The 16,883-nt window shown below is 37.0% G+C and overlaps 1 protein-coding gene across 4 annotated transcripts in view; it reads right to left on the reverse strand.

Annotated features, from left to right (window-relative positions):
- Window positions 1-16,883, reverse strand: part of FAM13B (family with sequence similarity 13 member B) — a 44,624-nt gene that overhangs the window by 7,202 nt on the left and 20,539 nt on the right. For 3 of the 4 annotated variants that reach the window (XM_053956516.1, XM_053956518.1, XM_053956515.1), the window contains exons 8-20: window positions 13,947-13,988; window positions 12,790-12,945; window positions 10,782-10,917; window positions 10,536-10,559; window positions 8,191-8,258; window positions 7,578-7,632; window positions 7,057-7,204; window positions 4,543-4,608; window positions 3,281-3,491; window positions 1,655-1,784; window positions 1,107-1,188; window positions 614-843; window positions 201-284 (exon numbers count right to left, since the gene is read on the reverse strand). In XM_053956516.1, coding sequence (XP_053812491.1) covers window positions 201-284; window positions 614-843; window positions 1,107-1,188; window positions 1,655-1,784; window positions 3,281-3,491; window positions 4,543-4,608; window positions 7,057-7,204; window positions 7,578-7,632; window positions 8,191-8,258; window positions 10,536-10,559; window positions 10,782-10,917; window positions 12,790-12,945; window positions 13,947-13,988 — 1,432 coding nt within the window. The remainder of the gene's footprint in view (window positions 1-200; window positions 285-613; window positions 844-1,106; window positions 1,189-1,654; window positions 1,785-3,280; window positions 3,492-4,542; window positions 4,609-7,056; window positions 7,205-7,577; window positions 7,633-8,190; window positions 8,259-10,535; window positions 10,560-10,781; window positions 10,918-12,789; window positions 12,946-13,946; window positions 13,989-16,883) is intronic. The other variant, XM_053956517.1, reaches the window with a different exon arrangement.

The raw sequence follows: 16,883 nt of genomic DNA on the forward strand, positions 1-16,883 counted from the left end.
ACATACTTTTTTCTTTTTTTAGAAGTCAATGCAGCAAGTTCCTCAGATGGCAACATGGAGGCCAATAGATACCTTTGTGTTTTGGAGAAGGAAAAAGAAGAACCCCCCACACCAGCATTAAGTTCTGGTCTTACGACTGCTCAAGAGTTACTGCTGTCTATGCACACAATGGCACAGTTTGAAATAAAGCCAAGCATTACCGGCCGTCCATGTTGGCTTTCATAATACAGGAGGCTCTTCTGGAGAGATGTTTTCTCTTCTACCAAATGGTCCTTTGTCATTTTCTATCAAGAATAATTAGCATTTAATCAAACACAAGTCACTTTTATTCACTATCCAGATGCCTAAGCCAAATTTAGCTTAGTTAACACCATACAACCCACCTTCCTCCATTTAAAGCTGTTCAATACTGTCAGCACATACTTGTAAATATTTTTATATAGAGCTAGGAAAATGTGGTTCATGTTGATCATTTCCCCACTGAGTCTGAAATATGACGGCCTGGCCAAGGGCTGCTAGCCAGAGGCAGCATCATGTTGATAAAATGGTATCTCAAGTGCTCTATTTCCCCCTTATTCTCTCAGAAAGAGCCTATCCATAACCTCATGCCAACCTTTATATCTTCTGGTAAACATCTCTCAACTCGTTTTTCCTTTAATCTTTTCAAAATGAGTTCAAGAGTAGCCTCCTTGGTGGGCTTCTTCTCTTTCTGCACAACCCGCATCTCATCTTCATTTTCTTCATCCTCTTGGTCAAGAGAGGAACCAAAGCTTTTTGGAAGAGTGTTACTTCGTGGACGTGTTTGAGGTATGAATTCTCCCTCTGAGCTCCTCTGCTTTGCATCTGAAATGGGAAAAACTGCTCAATCCAAAGGTTTAAAAGAAGTAACATATTTTATTTAACTGCAAGTACAGGAACATAGCAATTTGCATAGGGAAAGTTTCTCTCCTAAAGAACTAAGTAAGAATAACTTGATTTTTGAATAGTGCAGAATGTAGAAATGAAACATTTTTGTATGCTGTGTAAGTTTACTGAATGACTTAGCCATTTCAGTCATGGAGATAATTTCTGTTGGTAGAGAATAAGAAACCGTAGCAATCTCTTACCTTTTATTTGCTTTCTCAATTTGGTAAGTTCAGTCATCCATTTTAAAACTTTTGGATTGGCTGCTATATCACTATAGGAGGGCTGAAAAAATACAAATAAACTACATATTAAAACAAACACAGTAAATCTTGTTTATAAATACTTCTTTTGAGATTTGGTAATATTTGTGACAGTGAATGTGAACAGTTACAGGAATGCCACTCAGTATCAGATCAGATCTCAGTGCCAACATACGGACAACACCTGTGAAAATAAAACTGAAACAACTTCAGCAGCTGAACCAGAGAGTGGCAAAACACTTCTGCTTTTCCACACATCTCATATGAAATGCTCTCAGTCTCACAGCAGAACTGTAACTCTGTCCTCCTTTGGCTCTGGCACACTGGCACCTTTGCTAATATTGCTGTTGCTCAGCTCCCTTTTGCATACAGCAGTGTGTAACGAAGTTCTCATTTGTGAACACAGTTATTCAATAATGAACTACAAGAGTCACTCAGCCCTCCCATGCAATCCTTTATCCTGAGTAAAGACAGAAGTGCTAACCTACCTTACTGTTTTTCTCTTTTTCAAACTGTTCCTCAAATTGCTTTATTTTTTTCTGTAATTTCTTGACAAGCTGATAAGGTGTCTTGTCTTCCCTTTTGTCATCTTTTGAGCTAAAGGATGCTCTTCGTGTTCTGTTTAAAAACATTTTTAAAATGTCATTTAGATAATTGAGTGCAAACAAGATGTATATTCAAGTCAGAGATTAATAATTTCATTTTTTCTCCAGTTCGTAATCCATTAATTTCAAGTTTTAAGAGCTATTTATTCTAAGCTGTTAAACTGCTTTGAGCTGTTGCCTTCAAGATGTGATGCTATTTCTGTCTCCCTAACATCAGTAATACCCACAACAGAAAAACCATATTTGAAATTCAAGTGTAATGTACCATAACTGCCAACTTTCTGGTGCCTGGGCTATTTACCTAAGTTACTTTACACTCAGTTGTTCTTCAAGTACTGGGCACAGAATAAAGCCCAGGCTAGAAAATACTACTGAACAATCCTTGGTAATTAAGCAGCTTCACTCAAGTGTCTCAGGCAAGTTAAGAGATAATTAAGCCAAAAAGTATCCACATAATTTGTTAGTCTTACTAATAAATTTCTTAGATTTTACTAATAGACTTCTGAAGTATGTGGTTTTGGTTTTATATCATCATTCACACAGCTCCTTAGCATTTACTGCGCTTGCAAAGCATTTTTTGTTTCAAGACTGACATGAGAATTTTCCAGAACACTTGTTATACAAAGTGCCTGAAACATCTCTCAGCACAGCCAGTGAAATCTATGTAGTTCAAGATATTAGCAATACTAATCTAATAATCTACTAGAGCAGATCCTTATTAGTTTCAGAATGAGGAGAACAGCTATTATCATCAGCACTTTTCTGCAGGTCAGTCTTCTACATCACTTTAACAGTACTTGTTAAATATCTTCTGCGGCTAATTGGAGAAAACTTGCACAAGGATCTTTCTGCATCAATAAATCTGCCAGACGGACAACTAGAAACTCTAAACTTGTTCCAATCTCCTGTTTCAGGCTTTGTTATTTTTATGAGATTATTTCTTCCCTAACAAGCATGAAAATTCTTCTCAACTGCCCTTTCCCAGTAACAGTAGCAGACAGTATAGGTCACGGGTTATATACAGTTTTGAGAGTCACACTGCCCAGTTCATACAAATAACCTGCAGCTTGTTTAGTGACAACTCTACTTTAATAAACTAGGTAAAAAAATACAAGAAAAAAAAGCCAGAGCTTACATAAAATCAGACCAGTGTCTAGCAAAGCCTGGTAAACAAAGGATATAAATACTACTTTCAGCCCAGGAAGTGCCATTTGTCTGAAGCCCTGACCAAATGCCAGGGAAAGCTTTGCAATCTTGTCCTATTTTTATCCTCTTTCCCTCAGCATCTGTCAAAGGCCAATTGGAGAGACACGATCCCACCCCAGCTGAACCTCTACTCTAACTCACTCCAGCAGTTCCTGGGCAGGCAGAGCAGCCAAATGGCCACACAATGCTTTGACCTTGGCCTTCAGTTCACCCAGATCATGAAAACCCACAACAATCTCAAACAGCTGTATTTTCATCCTGGAGTAACACATCCTGCCCACCAGACTGCATTAAAATACACACCTAACAAAAGAAAGTGCTTTGGATGAAGAGTCCAACGTTTCTGGATCATGTAAGAAACGCTGGCTTTGCCCAAAATCCAAACTCCGATGTGACAATATGGGATGACAGTCCTCTTCCAATGGATGATTAGTCATCCTCCCAGCCTGTGGGGAAAGCTGAGCTTCTCCAGATTCACTGTCCTCTTGCCAGGACTTGAAAGCAGGAAATGGATCTAGAAGATAAAAAAAAGAGACAAAATGATACTTTTCTGTTACCAGAACTAACAACAAGAGTAGAAACAAAAATGCGAACCCAGTGCTTAGTCTTGTATGCTCTAGAGGATGTGGTGTCATACACAAAGTGAATAAAAACAGTGAAATGCATCAGAAAGCTACAAATTCTGTCATATAACTGAAAGAAAAAGGTACTGAAATGAAGTATGCACACTAGGATCCCTTTTTCAAAGTGTATCTTGGGAGTATGCATTTCTGAGCAGTTCAACAGTGTAATAGAGCCTTATTTATGTATCAGAAATATCAAAAAAGAATATGTTTATTGTCCAGTGCAGTACTTTGCTGTGGAAATTCATTCTCATACCATACACATGTACTTTGAAAGGTGGTCTTCTTGGTTTTGCAGAAGTACCTCTTTAGGGACAATGCCCATTTGCTTAAGTCTTTTTCAAGGAGTGTTTTTGGGTTTTATGATAAAATCTACCTTGACACCACTGAGAAAAAGAGATTTCTTAATTTGTGGAAGGTGATTTTTTTAGGAGGGAGATTCCAAAACAAACAATTCTTTCAAATCCCTATGAAAAACTCCTGGCTAACATTCCTTATAATTCTTTGACATGGTTTTCTTGCTGTCGAAAAAAAAGCTGACATAGACTTTCAATTACTTCAATTTAAAATCCCACCCCCCTTTTCCTTTCAGAGTTGCCTGTTCTTTTTCCTAGTTCAAATCAGGAATTTGAAAACTGGGTTCAAAGTGTGCAGAACAACAATAAAACCCACAAAATAATCTTCAAAAAAAATATAACCCTTGTACCTGCTTTCCACTGCACATTTACTAAGTATGATTGGGATTTTTTTGTTGTTTTTCAGCTGTGATCTTGCCTGCTTGCACAGTACAAGATACAAGAAGGGGACCTTTTTGAATCAACAAAAAAACTGCAGATCAGAATATTCCCAAGATATAAGGGACAGCAGGTGAAGGGTTAGTTAGAAAGCAAACCATCAACTATCAAAAGGCAGATAACTGAACGTATGGCGAACCATACTTACCCTCCCCTTCTCTCTGCAGATGCATTGTTTTGAAATCAATGAGGGGGAAAGTGATAGGGCATGGCGCTAATAAAATGAAAAAGAATGGCAAAAATACTAAAGTGAACACACAGCACAGTCAGAACAAACTATACATAACATGTAAAGCAGGAAGATACAGTACCAGGGAAAAACATCCCATCTTTTTGGACCAGGCCCTGAGCATTCTCAGCTTCCAAGCAATTACCATGGCAGGTAAGGATGCTCAGTCCTCAGCCAATTTGAACTTTGTACTAGAAAGGTTTACAAAGAACTGGTAGAGGAATAATAAAGACTTATTACAGTTTAATAAGAGATTCATGCATCCCCACATGAACAAAGGCAACTCTAATGTTTTTGCTCAGAGCTTGTAAATAACAGAGATGGTGGTGATTTCTGAAAAGCAGGGCAAATGCAGAAAAAAATACTCAGAAATATAAATCAACCATTCTGCATTTTCACCTTGGGCCAGCAAGCAATTGATGTTGATTTTCAAGAACTCTGTTGCATACAGTCCTTTGAGTTTTCTATTAGATTGGCTTTAAGAACCCAAATCTTGTAACTGAATTTGGACTAGTACAGATTTCTTAACAAAGTCACTACTTCAGTGGAATGTCATAAGGACTTGCAGTGCCTTGGAAGGCTGAGTTCCTAACAACCATCCTAAACAGGACTGAAGAATAGTCAACGTTCAAATACTTCTCAGTGAAATTAAGACCTCTTGCAAAGAACACAATTTAATACCAAGAAGTTATAATATAAATTTATAAACAGATACACTGCTTTATTTTCAAAACAAGGGTCATAAAGCTATTTGGGGAAGTAAAACCAAAAGCAATTTCATGAGCAGATTTAAGGAAATAATGAAAACAGATGCCACAAACTTTCTGAGAATACATATTAAGTCATCTTAACACAGAGGATGCAACAAAATGTAATGCGCAAGTAAGCAATAAACTAAATAAAACACTGAAAACATAAGCAGGATTTTTATGTTTTAGCTCTAGACTGTTCTTGGGTAACAAGAATGAAAACCTGGACTCAGTGTCTTTGGGTGCCTGCAATTTGACTTCTCTGTGCCATGACATACTCTGAATGTGCAGTTTGCTAGGGCTCAAGAGCATCAACCAGCAAATATTGTACAAAACTAATGAAGCCAATCACAAATTGCAAACCTCATTATTTGCAAAAGGGTTAAAACGGAAGTGTGGACTCATGAAGGCACTTAATTTGCAAGCCAGTCAACAGTGACAAACTAACAATCAGCTCTCACCACTTGAGCTTCAAGACAAAGCTGTATGCGCTGACAGCTCTAAGCTGCACTGTCACAGAACACACATTCCAGCTTTATTTCCCTCATTTTAATACTTCCAACACTGCAACCACAAGTGCAGTGATTCCTTGCTACCAGTGTCTTGCTAAGGTTTCACTGTGACACTTAAAGGCATTTCAAGGAACAGCTGTCTCTGAAGAGCCTGCTGAAAAATAAAACCCTGTCCCTTAGAGTTAACCTGCACTACATCTATCAAGTTGTACTGCAAGTTTTCCAAACCAGAAATGAGTGGCCTGTGGCCACTGTACTGTCAGTGACAGCTCACAGTGGTTTAGCAGCTTAGATCATTTGCATGTTTTAAGGTGTGATGACTCCAACACCAGGCAGAGGAAATACAATATAAGGAAGACATAAAAAGAGAAGTATTTTGAAAAGAAGGTATTGACAAGAGTATTTTGCTCTGGTTACAAAGGACTTATGGTTGTTTTAAGAAGTTTTAACAGTTTAACCATATATTTGAGCAATAAAATTCAGTCAAGTCACAAGCTCAGGGGATTGCTAAGCCTGGAAGGCAGAGAAGAATAAGGTCACAAACATAGGGAATCCTGTCTGAGAGCAAACTGTTACAAGTATTTTTCTTCTCCTAAAATGCAAACCGTGGAAGGAGAAGGGGCACAGGAGAACATCCATCTGCAACTTTAGCCTTTATTTGAAAATTCAGAGCTGCTTCAAGTTGTCCAATGACATGGAAACCAAAACAACTGACAGATTTTTCTGAAAAATTGAAATATGAACTGCTGTGTTTGGCAGGTTAGTGATTTTAAGTCAAATTCAGCCAATTCAATAGTTTACACTTAATAAAACAAAGACAAACAAGAGACAATGATAATTTAAACTAAACTATATGATTAGACAAAGTGTTTTTAAAGACTTGGATAAGAGACTCAGGGTCATGGAACTTTTAAAACAATAAAAAACAAAAACAAAACAAAACATGACACCTAGCATGAAACTTGGGACTTTTTTGCTTTCTTTCTTTAGTTTTCCCTTATATTTTTTTAAGGTCCTTAATTAAGTTGCAGATGGTTCTGAAACAAGATGAGACCTAGATCATGACTTGGTTGATCTTACCACGTGTACAGGAACGTGCTGTTGTCTCCTGCTTCTACCTTGTAAATAGTTTTATTTATCAACTATAGTGTGAGCTAAAGAGCGAAAATTACCTTCCCATTTGTCACCATCAGATACATTCTTCAGATCCAGATGTGGCACTTGGACAGCCGGAGCTTCCTCGGGAACATTAACGCTGCCATCCCCCAACGCCTCTGAATCAGGGTTTGCATTAAGATCACAAGTCTTGCTACTTGAATCCTGTATTTAAAGAACAGAACAATTTTATTATTACTTAGCAGCTTGCAATCAGGTATTTAATCAGTTCCAGCACTTCTAGAAATTTTAAGGAAAAAAGAAATCTTTTCAAACTTGAGGCATTAAAAATAGAGGCACACACCCCAACAGCAGTCAATTATTTACATTACAAAACATTTCTTACATGAGATGCATAAGCATAAACTTGCTGTGCTGCCCTAAGTTTCGGTGAAGTGACATGATGAGCTCTCTAATAGAGGTCTTGCAAGCCTTGCAGCACCAACCAAGATGTTAAAAACTAAAATTATTGCATTACTTCACATTTGTATTTCTTATAAGATGCCGTATATCTGAATATAAATGAAATCTTTCTTACCAGAATTTCCTCTGAAGATATTCTATCATTGCCATCAAGCAATATACTATTTTCCCTAAAAAGAAGGCACACACTTCATTATCATTTTAAATGGACATTATAATTTAAATGGACAGTAGAAACTATACACTCCCCTTGTATTTGTTTTTTACAAACCCCATGCAGTTTAAGCAGATAGGCAATGTATTTATTTAAGGCAATAATTAAAACTCTGGGAGATAAAAGTTATATTACTTTTTTTTCCACTTTCTGATCTTCATATTGAATTTCAAGTTGTAGCATGTAAACAACTAGACTTGAATAAAGCTGAAAATAAAACCAGCTCAGACCTTTATTCTCAATGGAGAGTAAACATTTTAAAACTCAACTGAACAAAAAGTGAAATTTCAATCAGTGCTGAACTAAAGGTGCAAATTAACAAAGCTTTCTGGCTAGTCACTGTTGCTAACATTAATTCTTCAATCACTAAGAGCAATAAAATATGCCAAAATATTTTTAAGAAAATAAATTTTTATTCTTCTGTTTCTCTTGCCCAGAACATAGGGCTGTTCACAAAAAAAAAAAAGCTGCAGGTTAATTATATAGGTTTGTATGACTACAGAAAAACACAAACCTTTCACTATTATTTTCTCCATCAACATCTTCATCTTCATCACATGGTTTCAATAATATGTCTGCAGTCTGTGGGGGAAAAGTATGTTGAGAAAGATTTGGGAATGGCTCTCTCAAAAGAAAACATTTGCATAACCATTTTTGACCAAGAAACTCCCTCAAGAACTAAAAGTTTCTTGTATGTGGGGATGGAAAACATGTTTTTTAACTATGTGACATTTTTACATCTCAAGTAAGGCCAGTGACCAGGTGGTTTAACCACCAGAAGTCAGATAATGATTTTTCATCTTCAGATAAACCATTTTTTATTATTTCTTCAATAAAAGCTGTACGTAAAATTGTCACTCATGACATGAGGTTTAGGGTGACTAAAATCATGGCAGTTTGTACATCCTAGTTTCACTAGTGAGTTTTTGTTGTGCCCAACATGTACAAAATTAAACAAGTCTGACAAACTTTTTAAAGGAGCTACTAATTCTGTTACTAAATAAAGCAGCAACAGAATTGGAAGGGGATGAAAAAGCGCTGTCAGTTCTGACACCATCTCACAGAAGTTCAGATGAATCCATGTCACCACTTTGTTCAGTAAAAGTATTTATGCCAAAGCCCAGTACCTGATTTCTTCAAAAAAGTGTGTTATTTGGGGGAATACAAAAAATTTGAAATATAAAATATGTCATTTGGTTTTAGACTTCAGGAGTTCTCGCAAAATGATCTTTACAGTGTCTGAATGTAACATCAAGTTACCAGGAGACTTCAAACACACCAACAGTTGCCAGTTTTATGCTGCTGATAGCAACTGACACCCATGTCAGAAAAAACACCATTCTTCTGTTGACATTATTTCAGTCCTCAAGTCAAACTCCAATCTGGGGACACAATTTTTAATTACAGTGTCATACTCCAGCAAATAACTTCCACCCTGGAGATGAGCTGTACAAGTCTTGCACAGTCACACTTACTGGAGTTGTGGAAACAGCTGCTTCTATTTCCATTTTGGGCCCAAAGGAGAACTCACATGCAGAGCTTTCTTTTCCTACAACCCTACACGCTCCTCTCAAACTCATTCCACACAGGAGAAACACCACATTTCTCTTTAACCTCTCCCCAAAAGGTACAACTCTCCAATAACATTTGAAACATTTATTAAAATATTGTAAAAACTACCATTGAAAAAAACAAAACTCCATACCAAAATGTCACCTTACTACTGCCAGCAATGGACAGAAGTCTATCAAAAAGCAAAAAAAAGCCAAGAATGACACCAGGTATGACAACAAAAGTATTTCTATTGTGCACTCACATGCATCATGTTCCCCTTATATCCAACACCATGTTTTATGCATTTTGTGCTACAGGATAACAATCTAATTATTTTTTAGACCAAGTTTTGGCACTAAAGGAAAGAACCAGAACAATGAATATATTCTGTGAAATTGAATTTACAGAATGGGATTCCAAAACAATATGCTAGTTTGTGGGAACAACTGGAAAATTTGGCTTCCTAGGTGATTCAAGAGAGTCATTTGGGATCTCCAAAAGCAAACAAAAGCCTAAGAGCAGAACACATCACAATAGTGAAAAGCACTACAGAAACATTTTGTTTTAATAAAAATACAGATTCCAGACTACTCAGTTTCACTATGCTAAGGCATCCATTCCCATCTTTTCAAGTTCAAAGACCCATTAAATTCTTCTAGTTAATTTAAGTCTACTAACAGTAGGTTTGCTTATCTGCTTATCTTTCAGGAAACTCTCAGGAAGATTTATGGATTCACAGGCAAGAAGCTGAAAATCATTGCATTTTCTACATATGTGTAACAAACCTCTCCACCCACAGAATTCATCATTTAGATTTGTAACAAAAGTGTTAGCAAATAAATAAGGAACTATAGATTTGTTTTTTTTTCATTAGAAGGGCTTATCTGACAGCTGCATATGCTTGATATAGAGTGGAAGAATACTCTCTTCTCTTGCACTTTAACTGTTATCCTTGATTTCATTTTTGTCAGCACATATTTTACAGAATTCCTTGATTGCATCAACTAGGGAAGAGATAAAGATGTGCTGAAAAGAACAGGACATCTCTGCCTACCACAGAAGAAACTGGAAATAGAGAGAAAAGGCTGTAGTTAGCTATTGACAAAACCACACCTTCCTAGCACATGCACAAACAAGAGACTGCAAAGTCTAAAGGTGACTGCTATCCTTTCCTGATCCATGGATATCCAAGGTGACTCTGGGCTATGCTGCAATCTCAGCTCTACAGCTTCTGCTCCTCAGGAAGCCTTTACTACCACAGATGCTGTTCTAACCAGTGCTATGCTGCCTCATACACCAACTTACCTCAGCAGAAGGAAGGGCTGGTATCTGTGAAAGAAGAATGGAAAAATATCAGTCAGGGTCCATACAAGTCACACCAAAATACACAGAGAGTTCTCAGTGCACATGGCACAACAAGGAAGACAACTGACTGCACAGAGCAAGAGCACTATGTAATGCTACATCAGAGCTCTTAGGAAAAACTGGATCTCTAGAGCACTAAAGTTGCAGCAACTTATGATTTGATATACAGGAGACTCTTCCTCTCACCTGAATGCTTTCTTCTTCCTCAGTTACAGTATCATGTTTCATAGCTTCGCTGTCTAAATCAGTGCAAACCAATACTTCAGAGCAGTCTCCTGTGTTTTCACTGCTACCAGTGTCATTATCTTCAATAACATCATTCCTAAAGATACAAACAAAAAGACTTTAGAAACCTGTTGTAAAACCTTTAAAAGAAAAAAAGATAAAAAAGAAACAATTTTTCCCCCTTAAACATTATCAAACATCAGGCCATTTTTTGCTTGTTTTTTTTTTTTTTTTTGAACAGAGTTATTCTGACCTGTAGGCAAAATTAATTATGTGATGTTTTGTACATCCAGACATGATAGACATATTAAAATGTATTTATTTGGTTATTGTCTGAAGGGCCAGGCATAACCCCACACTTAGCATACCAACCTAAGGAATTAAAACACAATAGCCAGAAGCAATGACATCCTAAAACTACAGTGACTCCATGACACTGCTGTGGCTACACTCCTCTCAGTACTGAAGCCAGTTAGTTTATAGCTACTGTCACTGGGTTCCCCTCCAGTGAGAAATCCCATTATTTCTAACATTTAATCTGCTGAGACTTCAACTTCAGGCATGTAACATTACAGCCAGATTAAAACTAATTGACACCATATTTGTATTCACATATATGCTTTATGTGCTACCACATGACTCTGTCATTCATCACAAGCCTTTGACTTCATTGCCTTCCTTGCCCTCACTCAAAAAGAATTCCAGACCACATCAAGAAAGCTCCTTCACTATCAGATATAGAGAAAATAAACAGGACAGGTTGAAAATTAACATTTTAACTCTTTTTTCTTAATTGCAGCCACTAAATTAGCACTAAGAAATTGGCACTGGATCACTGCTTTTTTTAGTTCTTTAACTGTGTATTGGCCTTGTGCAGAGTCTGCTGCTTTAAAGATCCCAGACACCCCCTTGAAGAACAATATCATGTATCCTCTCTCACAGTTAATCCACAGTGGAATGATGATCAGAAGCATTTGCAGTAGTGCCTGTGCCAGAGGAGGATACTGGTTTCAAACCGGCAGTGATGGCACTTGGAGTCCCCCCCTCTGAGATCAGCCAACCTTTACAGCACTTACACTGGGACTGAAGGAATTCAGCTGCTACAGGGCTGCGAGGCAATTACCCACTTACAAATTACTTCAAAGACATTGAATCTTTAGCACTAAAACTCAGATTTAATTGATCATTACCAGCAATGATTATTACTTTTATGATCCACTGCAAACTTTATTCCTGTCTTCTAAAACCACTAAAGATTGAACAATTTAGAAAAGAGCATCTGAGTCGCTGAGCACTTCATGTATTGCAGATTCCATTCATGTATTCCAGCTCTGAGCAACAAAGAAATTTAGGTACTGAAATCTTATCAACACATTTTTGAAGTCTGGGTATTAATCACGACTACTTATTTTTAATGAAGCACCAAAATGTACCAGCTTCCAAATGCTGCCATGGCAATCACTACACTCAAAATCTGTCCTGATTTACAAGAAAAATAAAATCTGATCAAATAAGGTTGGAACCGTATGCAAATAGACCCACAGTGGTCATTCTATCCATTTTGGGCTGTTTCATTGACACTGGCAGCCAGAGCAGTAAAGTAGCTATGTTGACATGGAAAGACAGGGTTATGACACAGAATCTACAATAGCTTTAATATGTTAAAATTTTGTTGTGAGTCACATTGGTGAGATAAGAATGAAAGCACTTGAGTACATTTAAGTTCCTGTGCTATTTACACAGAACTCAGCAGTAAAGCAGATACTACACAGCATTTTTAGCTACAAGATCAATTTAAAATATTTGCTTCGCACCTGATGGAAGTTGATTTGGTTTAAAATAGATAAAACTGAAGTCAACAGCCAAAGTTGTAACTTTTGGGTCGAGGTGGGGGATTTGGGTAGTTTTTTATGGAAGAGTTAAGATACACAATCCTACAGAATTCATTACAGACACAACGAAATCTTACTGGTTGTTAGATCCTTCCTCATCCCCACTGGGATTTTTTGTTTCACTGTTACAGCCCAGTCGTTGTTGCTGTATGTGTTTCAGATCGTTATCTAAGCTGCTCTGCAGGTCGAAAAGATGCTGTTCCACAGCTGCTCTGATTGTTCTTTCTAAAATGCTAAAAAAAAGATGGAAAAGTCCTATTAAGATCCCTATTTTTGCATGGATCAACCAGACAGAAAGGCAGAGATAAACCTTACATGACAGTAATCTTTGATGGCAGTACTTCAAGGCAAAAGAGACTAGCTTTTCCAAAAAGGCAGTGGGAATTACCACACTTAATATTTTTTAATGCATAAGATTTACATAAAGTATTATGAAGTTTATCAACATTATTTTAAGAGTAGTCAACACTTTACAGTAACTAACCTATTTTTTAACAGCTATACACAAAAACTTTTGAAAGCCTTATATATTAATGTGACAGTAAAATCCTGTGTCTGTAACAGGTCAGAATCAACCCTGGGGCAGGTTCCACTTCATCGCATGTGGCTGCACTCTCTCCTGAACAGGGCTGTCATCTTAAAAGGCTAAAGCCAACAAATAGCAGGGACAATCAGCAAGTACCTGATGAAGGACACAGGATATACCCAAGATATCATCATGAAAAGAACAGCATTCTTTAAAAACAGACTACTCTGCTGAGCGCCTCTCAGGCAGCTCATCCCCAACACAAAAGAGGCCCCTAACAATCCACCCGTAAAAATCTTAAGCTACTTAATCCCATTTTAACTCTGAAATTGTGCTTTTATTTTTCCCTCCACATATGTACAAAGAATTCCACTGAACTGCACTCAGCATCATTGGTGCTAAAATTACAATATGAATGCTTGTGTAAGATTAAGTAAAAAACTTACAAGGTATCTAAGTGTAAAATCAAAGTTTTGGACTCTGGATGCAAGCACACTCTGCTCTCATGCTCCTGCAGTCAACAACACTGACAGGCATTTGGTACTTCCTGCATTAGTGTTAAATGCCACCAGTGAAATCCTTCAGACTAAAATATGTTCCTTCATAACTGTAATCAAACCTATTGCATTTTTTTGAAAGGCTACATAACGTCTATGCATGTTCTAGTAAGAGCACAATTCCAACATTTTATATTTTCATTATACTTACTCTGCAGAGGCTGGCAAGATACTTATGGGAGAGATATGAGCACTGCAATAAAGAAAAAAAAGTTAATATAATGCAAAAACTTATCACACTAAATAGAAATCTTGAAGTCAACAGAAAGCAACCTAAAAATACTTAAATATTGCATGTGATGCAGCTAACAGAAGTAGAATAAATATGAAAGGAACACCCTGATTTGCAGCCCTTTATTATTTAAATGACAAGGCAGAAAGTTGCAGAAGTAGCAATGCAGATTTCTGTCTCTCGAGAGCCAGTATTTGTTGTGTGATGAAGCTCCAAGCTCTCAGATGTATGGTCTTTCCCATGGGAAATACTAATCATTTTGTAGTCAAACATTTCCTGACACCTTGCTTAAGAATGCAGATTTTAACCTTGCTGCCTAAAGCAAATTCCAAATTACTCTGCTTTCCTCCACAGGTTCTTCCCACTGTTGCATAATTTTGTTCTGCAACGCTCAACACATCTACAACAATCTCTGAGCACAGCTACAACATTTCAACTAGAAGGCAGATTTTGGGACAGGAGCCTGACTTTTCTAAAGCATCTGGAAATCTCCAGGCAAAGCCACTTCAGCCTAGAATGTTAAACTCCTCGAGGAGGGGTGGGAGGGTGGAAATCAACATAACTAATGCAAGTCAGTTAATTCATGTGTGTGTGGTCCCTCTGCAATTTTTTATTACTATGATTAAAATTTTATTATAAACAGAATATTTAAAACTTCAGACAAAGTGACAGCAAAGAATAAAAGATGAGAAATCTACTATAAACAGCCCTGCATTGCAACACACACACCTCACTCAGAAAAAATTAATTTCAGCTTAAGTTGGAGGCAGGGAAGGAGGTAAAAAAAAGGCTTTTTCTTTCTATTATAGATAACTAAGCTCAAAAAGCTGAAGAAGATTTTTTTCTACTCTTTACCATGCAACAACACTGTTGCCAAAGTTGATGTAAAATATTATTTTCATGAATGCATACGGTAAACCCTGAAACAGAAGAGAGCTTGCCACTCCCCTGGAGAATGAGCAAGTTACTACCTCTCTGTGGTGTCCTATCAGTTTTGACTGCTATGAGCCTTGCTTGCACCAAAAAATGCAGACAGTCTCTCTGTTTACCCAAGAATAGTTTCAACACAGCAAAGAATACTTTGGTTAGAACTTACAAGGTTTATTAGTAGTTCCACCACCAAAGAGAAGTCACCTCAAGCAGACTTTCTATTTTTCCTTCCTCCAAGCAGGCGATACAAGCAATAAAGGGCTTTCAATTAATCATAAGGTGATAAAGAAAGTGGTTAAAGTATTTCTTTTAAAATAACTATACCAGTTTGCCTTAGACACCTTGTACTGGGCCAAGACCAGACTGCATAGCATTTAAAGCCCGTATGACACGAAGTGAACAAGCAGGTGCTCAGAGATGCTTTTAATTTCTTTTCTTCCCTTTTTTTAAATGAAAACTGGCTGGCAAATCAAGTTCATCTTATGATTTGTGTGTGTGTTTGCCTGGTGAAAAGCCAAAGCTGAGCTATTCCAAATGCATTGACAGAACAGGCAGCAGTTAACCACTATTTCAAAACAGACATAGCTTCAGGAAATTAAAACACCTGACATAGAAGCCAGATCTTGTAGCCACTGATTTCAAAGCTGCAGATCAAATAACTGAGGGGGAACACACTGACATTTTGTATTTTTTTTACAAACAAAAAAATGGCAGGAGGTAGTTTACAGCTTAGGATATTTACATTTCATTTGTATTTCCATGCACAGAAGTTCAATATAGCCCTACGATCTGTACAAAGTCAATTTTCTGATAAATATACTTTATACTAACAATACTTGAAATAAAAAATGAAAATATGAAACTACATGTTTAGCTTCATGAATAAAGTAAGATAAAAGAAGCACAATGTTGGAAAAAAAACCCCAGCAATATTTCAAAATATTAAAAATGTAGTTTTAAGTATCCATCTCAGTAAGTTCTACAAAACTTGCATTATAAAAGGTATGCTTGTATTCTAAAGGTACAAATACATAATGGTGTAGACTGAAATTGAATTGCTATTAAAACAGTCACTCCTTGGACAAATTGGTAGAAAAAAATGAGGCAATTAGAGCACAGAACACTGCAACACCCTAATTGCAAAAAAGAGCAAGAAAAAGTCAAGGGCACAAGTACAAACACTATTTATAGGAAACTGTGATGACTTGAAATCCTTTTATTCTACCACTTGAGACAATGAGGAAATGTGTCAAGTATAGGGAGAATCAAACTCATCTCCAAAGAATCCAGATGATTCCAGAAATGGTTCAGAACAAAATTTTCCATCCTTGTGTGTAACCTTCAGTCCCCAGCACAGGATGGCTCTCTAGTGCTTCTACTCAACACTTTTGGGAGCATTAGAGGTACTCAGCAAAAGCTGTGCATAAATCAGCTGTATCACAAATCCTAAAGAATCCTCTTACTACATGAGGAATATCTTGTATCTTCAACAAATCACTGTAGCACTTAAGCACTTTCTGAAACAAATGTGACAATCTTAGGTGAAAAGCCATTACAACTTCTAAGCTCACCTACCACAGTTCAAGGATACTTTTTAAAAGGTGTAATTTATAATGCCAGACAGAGCCTTAACGCAGCATGACACAGCAAGACACAGAAAGGTAAACATCTTTGTTTCATAATGCTAACTCCCTCCTGAGAATCCCTCCAGCACTGGCTCCCTAACCAGAAAAGGTCCCAGTAAAAACGTATCTTGAGTCGAAAAATACATTAACTGGAAATAAAACATGTCCAAGTTTTCCTAGGTAATTTCTTGACTGTACACAGATTCTTATTTCTCATTAAAATAATTAGTTGTGGTATTATTTCATTTTGTATCTCAAAACCACATTTGATCTCACGTAATTTTAAAAGTTAAAGCCTTAC

This window comes from Vidua chalybeata, chromosome 15 (genome assembly GCF_026979565.1).
Source record: "Vidua chalybeata isolate OUT-0048 chromosome 15, bVidCha1 merged haplotype, whole genome shotgun sequence".
Taxonomy (NCBI): domain Eukaryota; kingdom Metazoa; phylum Chordata; class Aves; order Passeriformes; family Viduidae; genus Vidua; species Vidua chalybeata.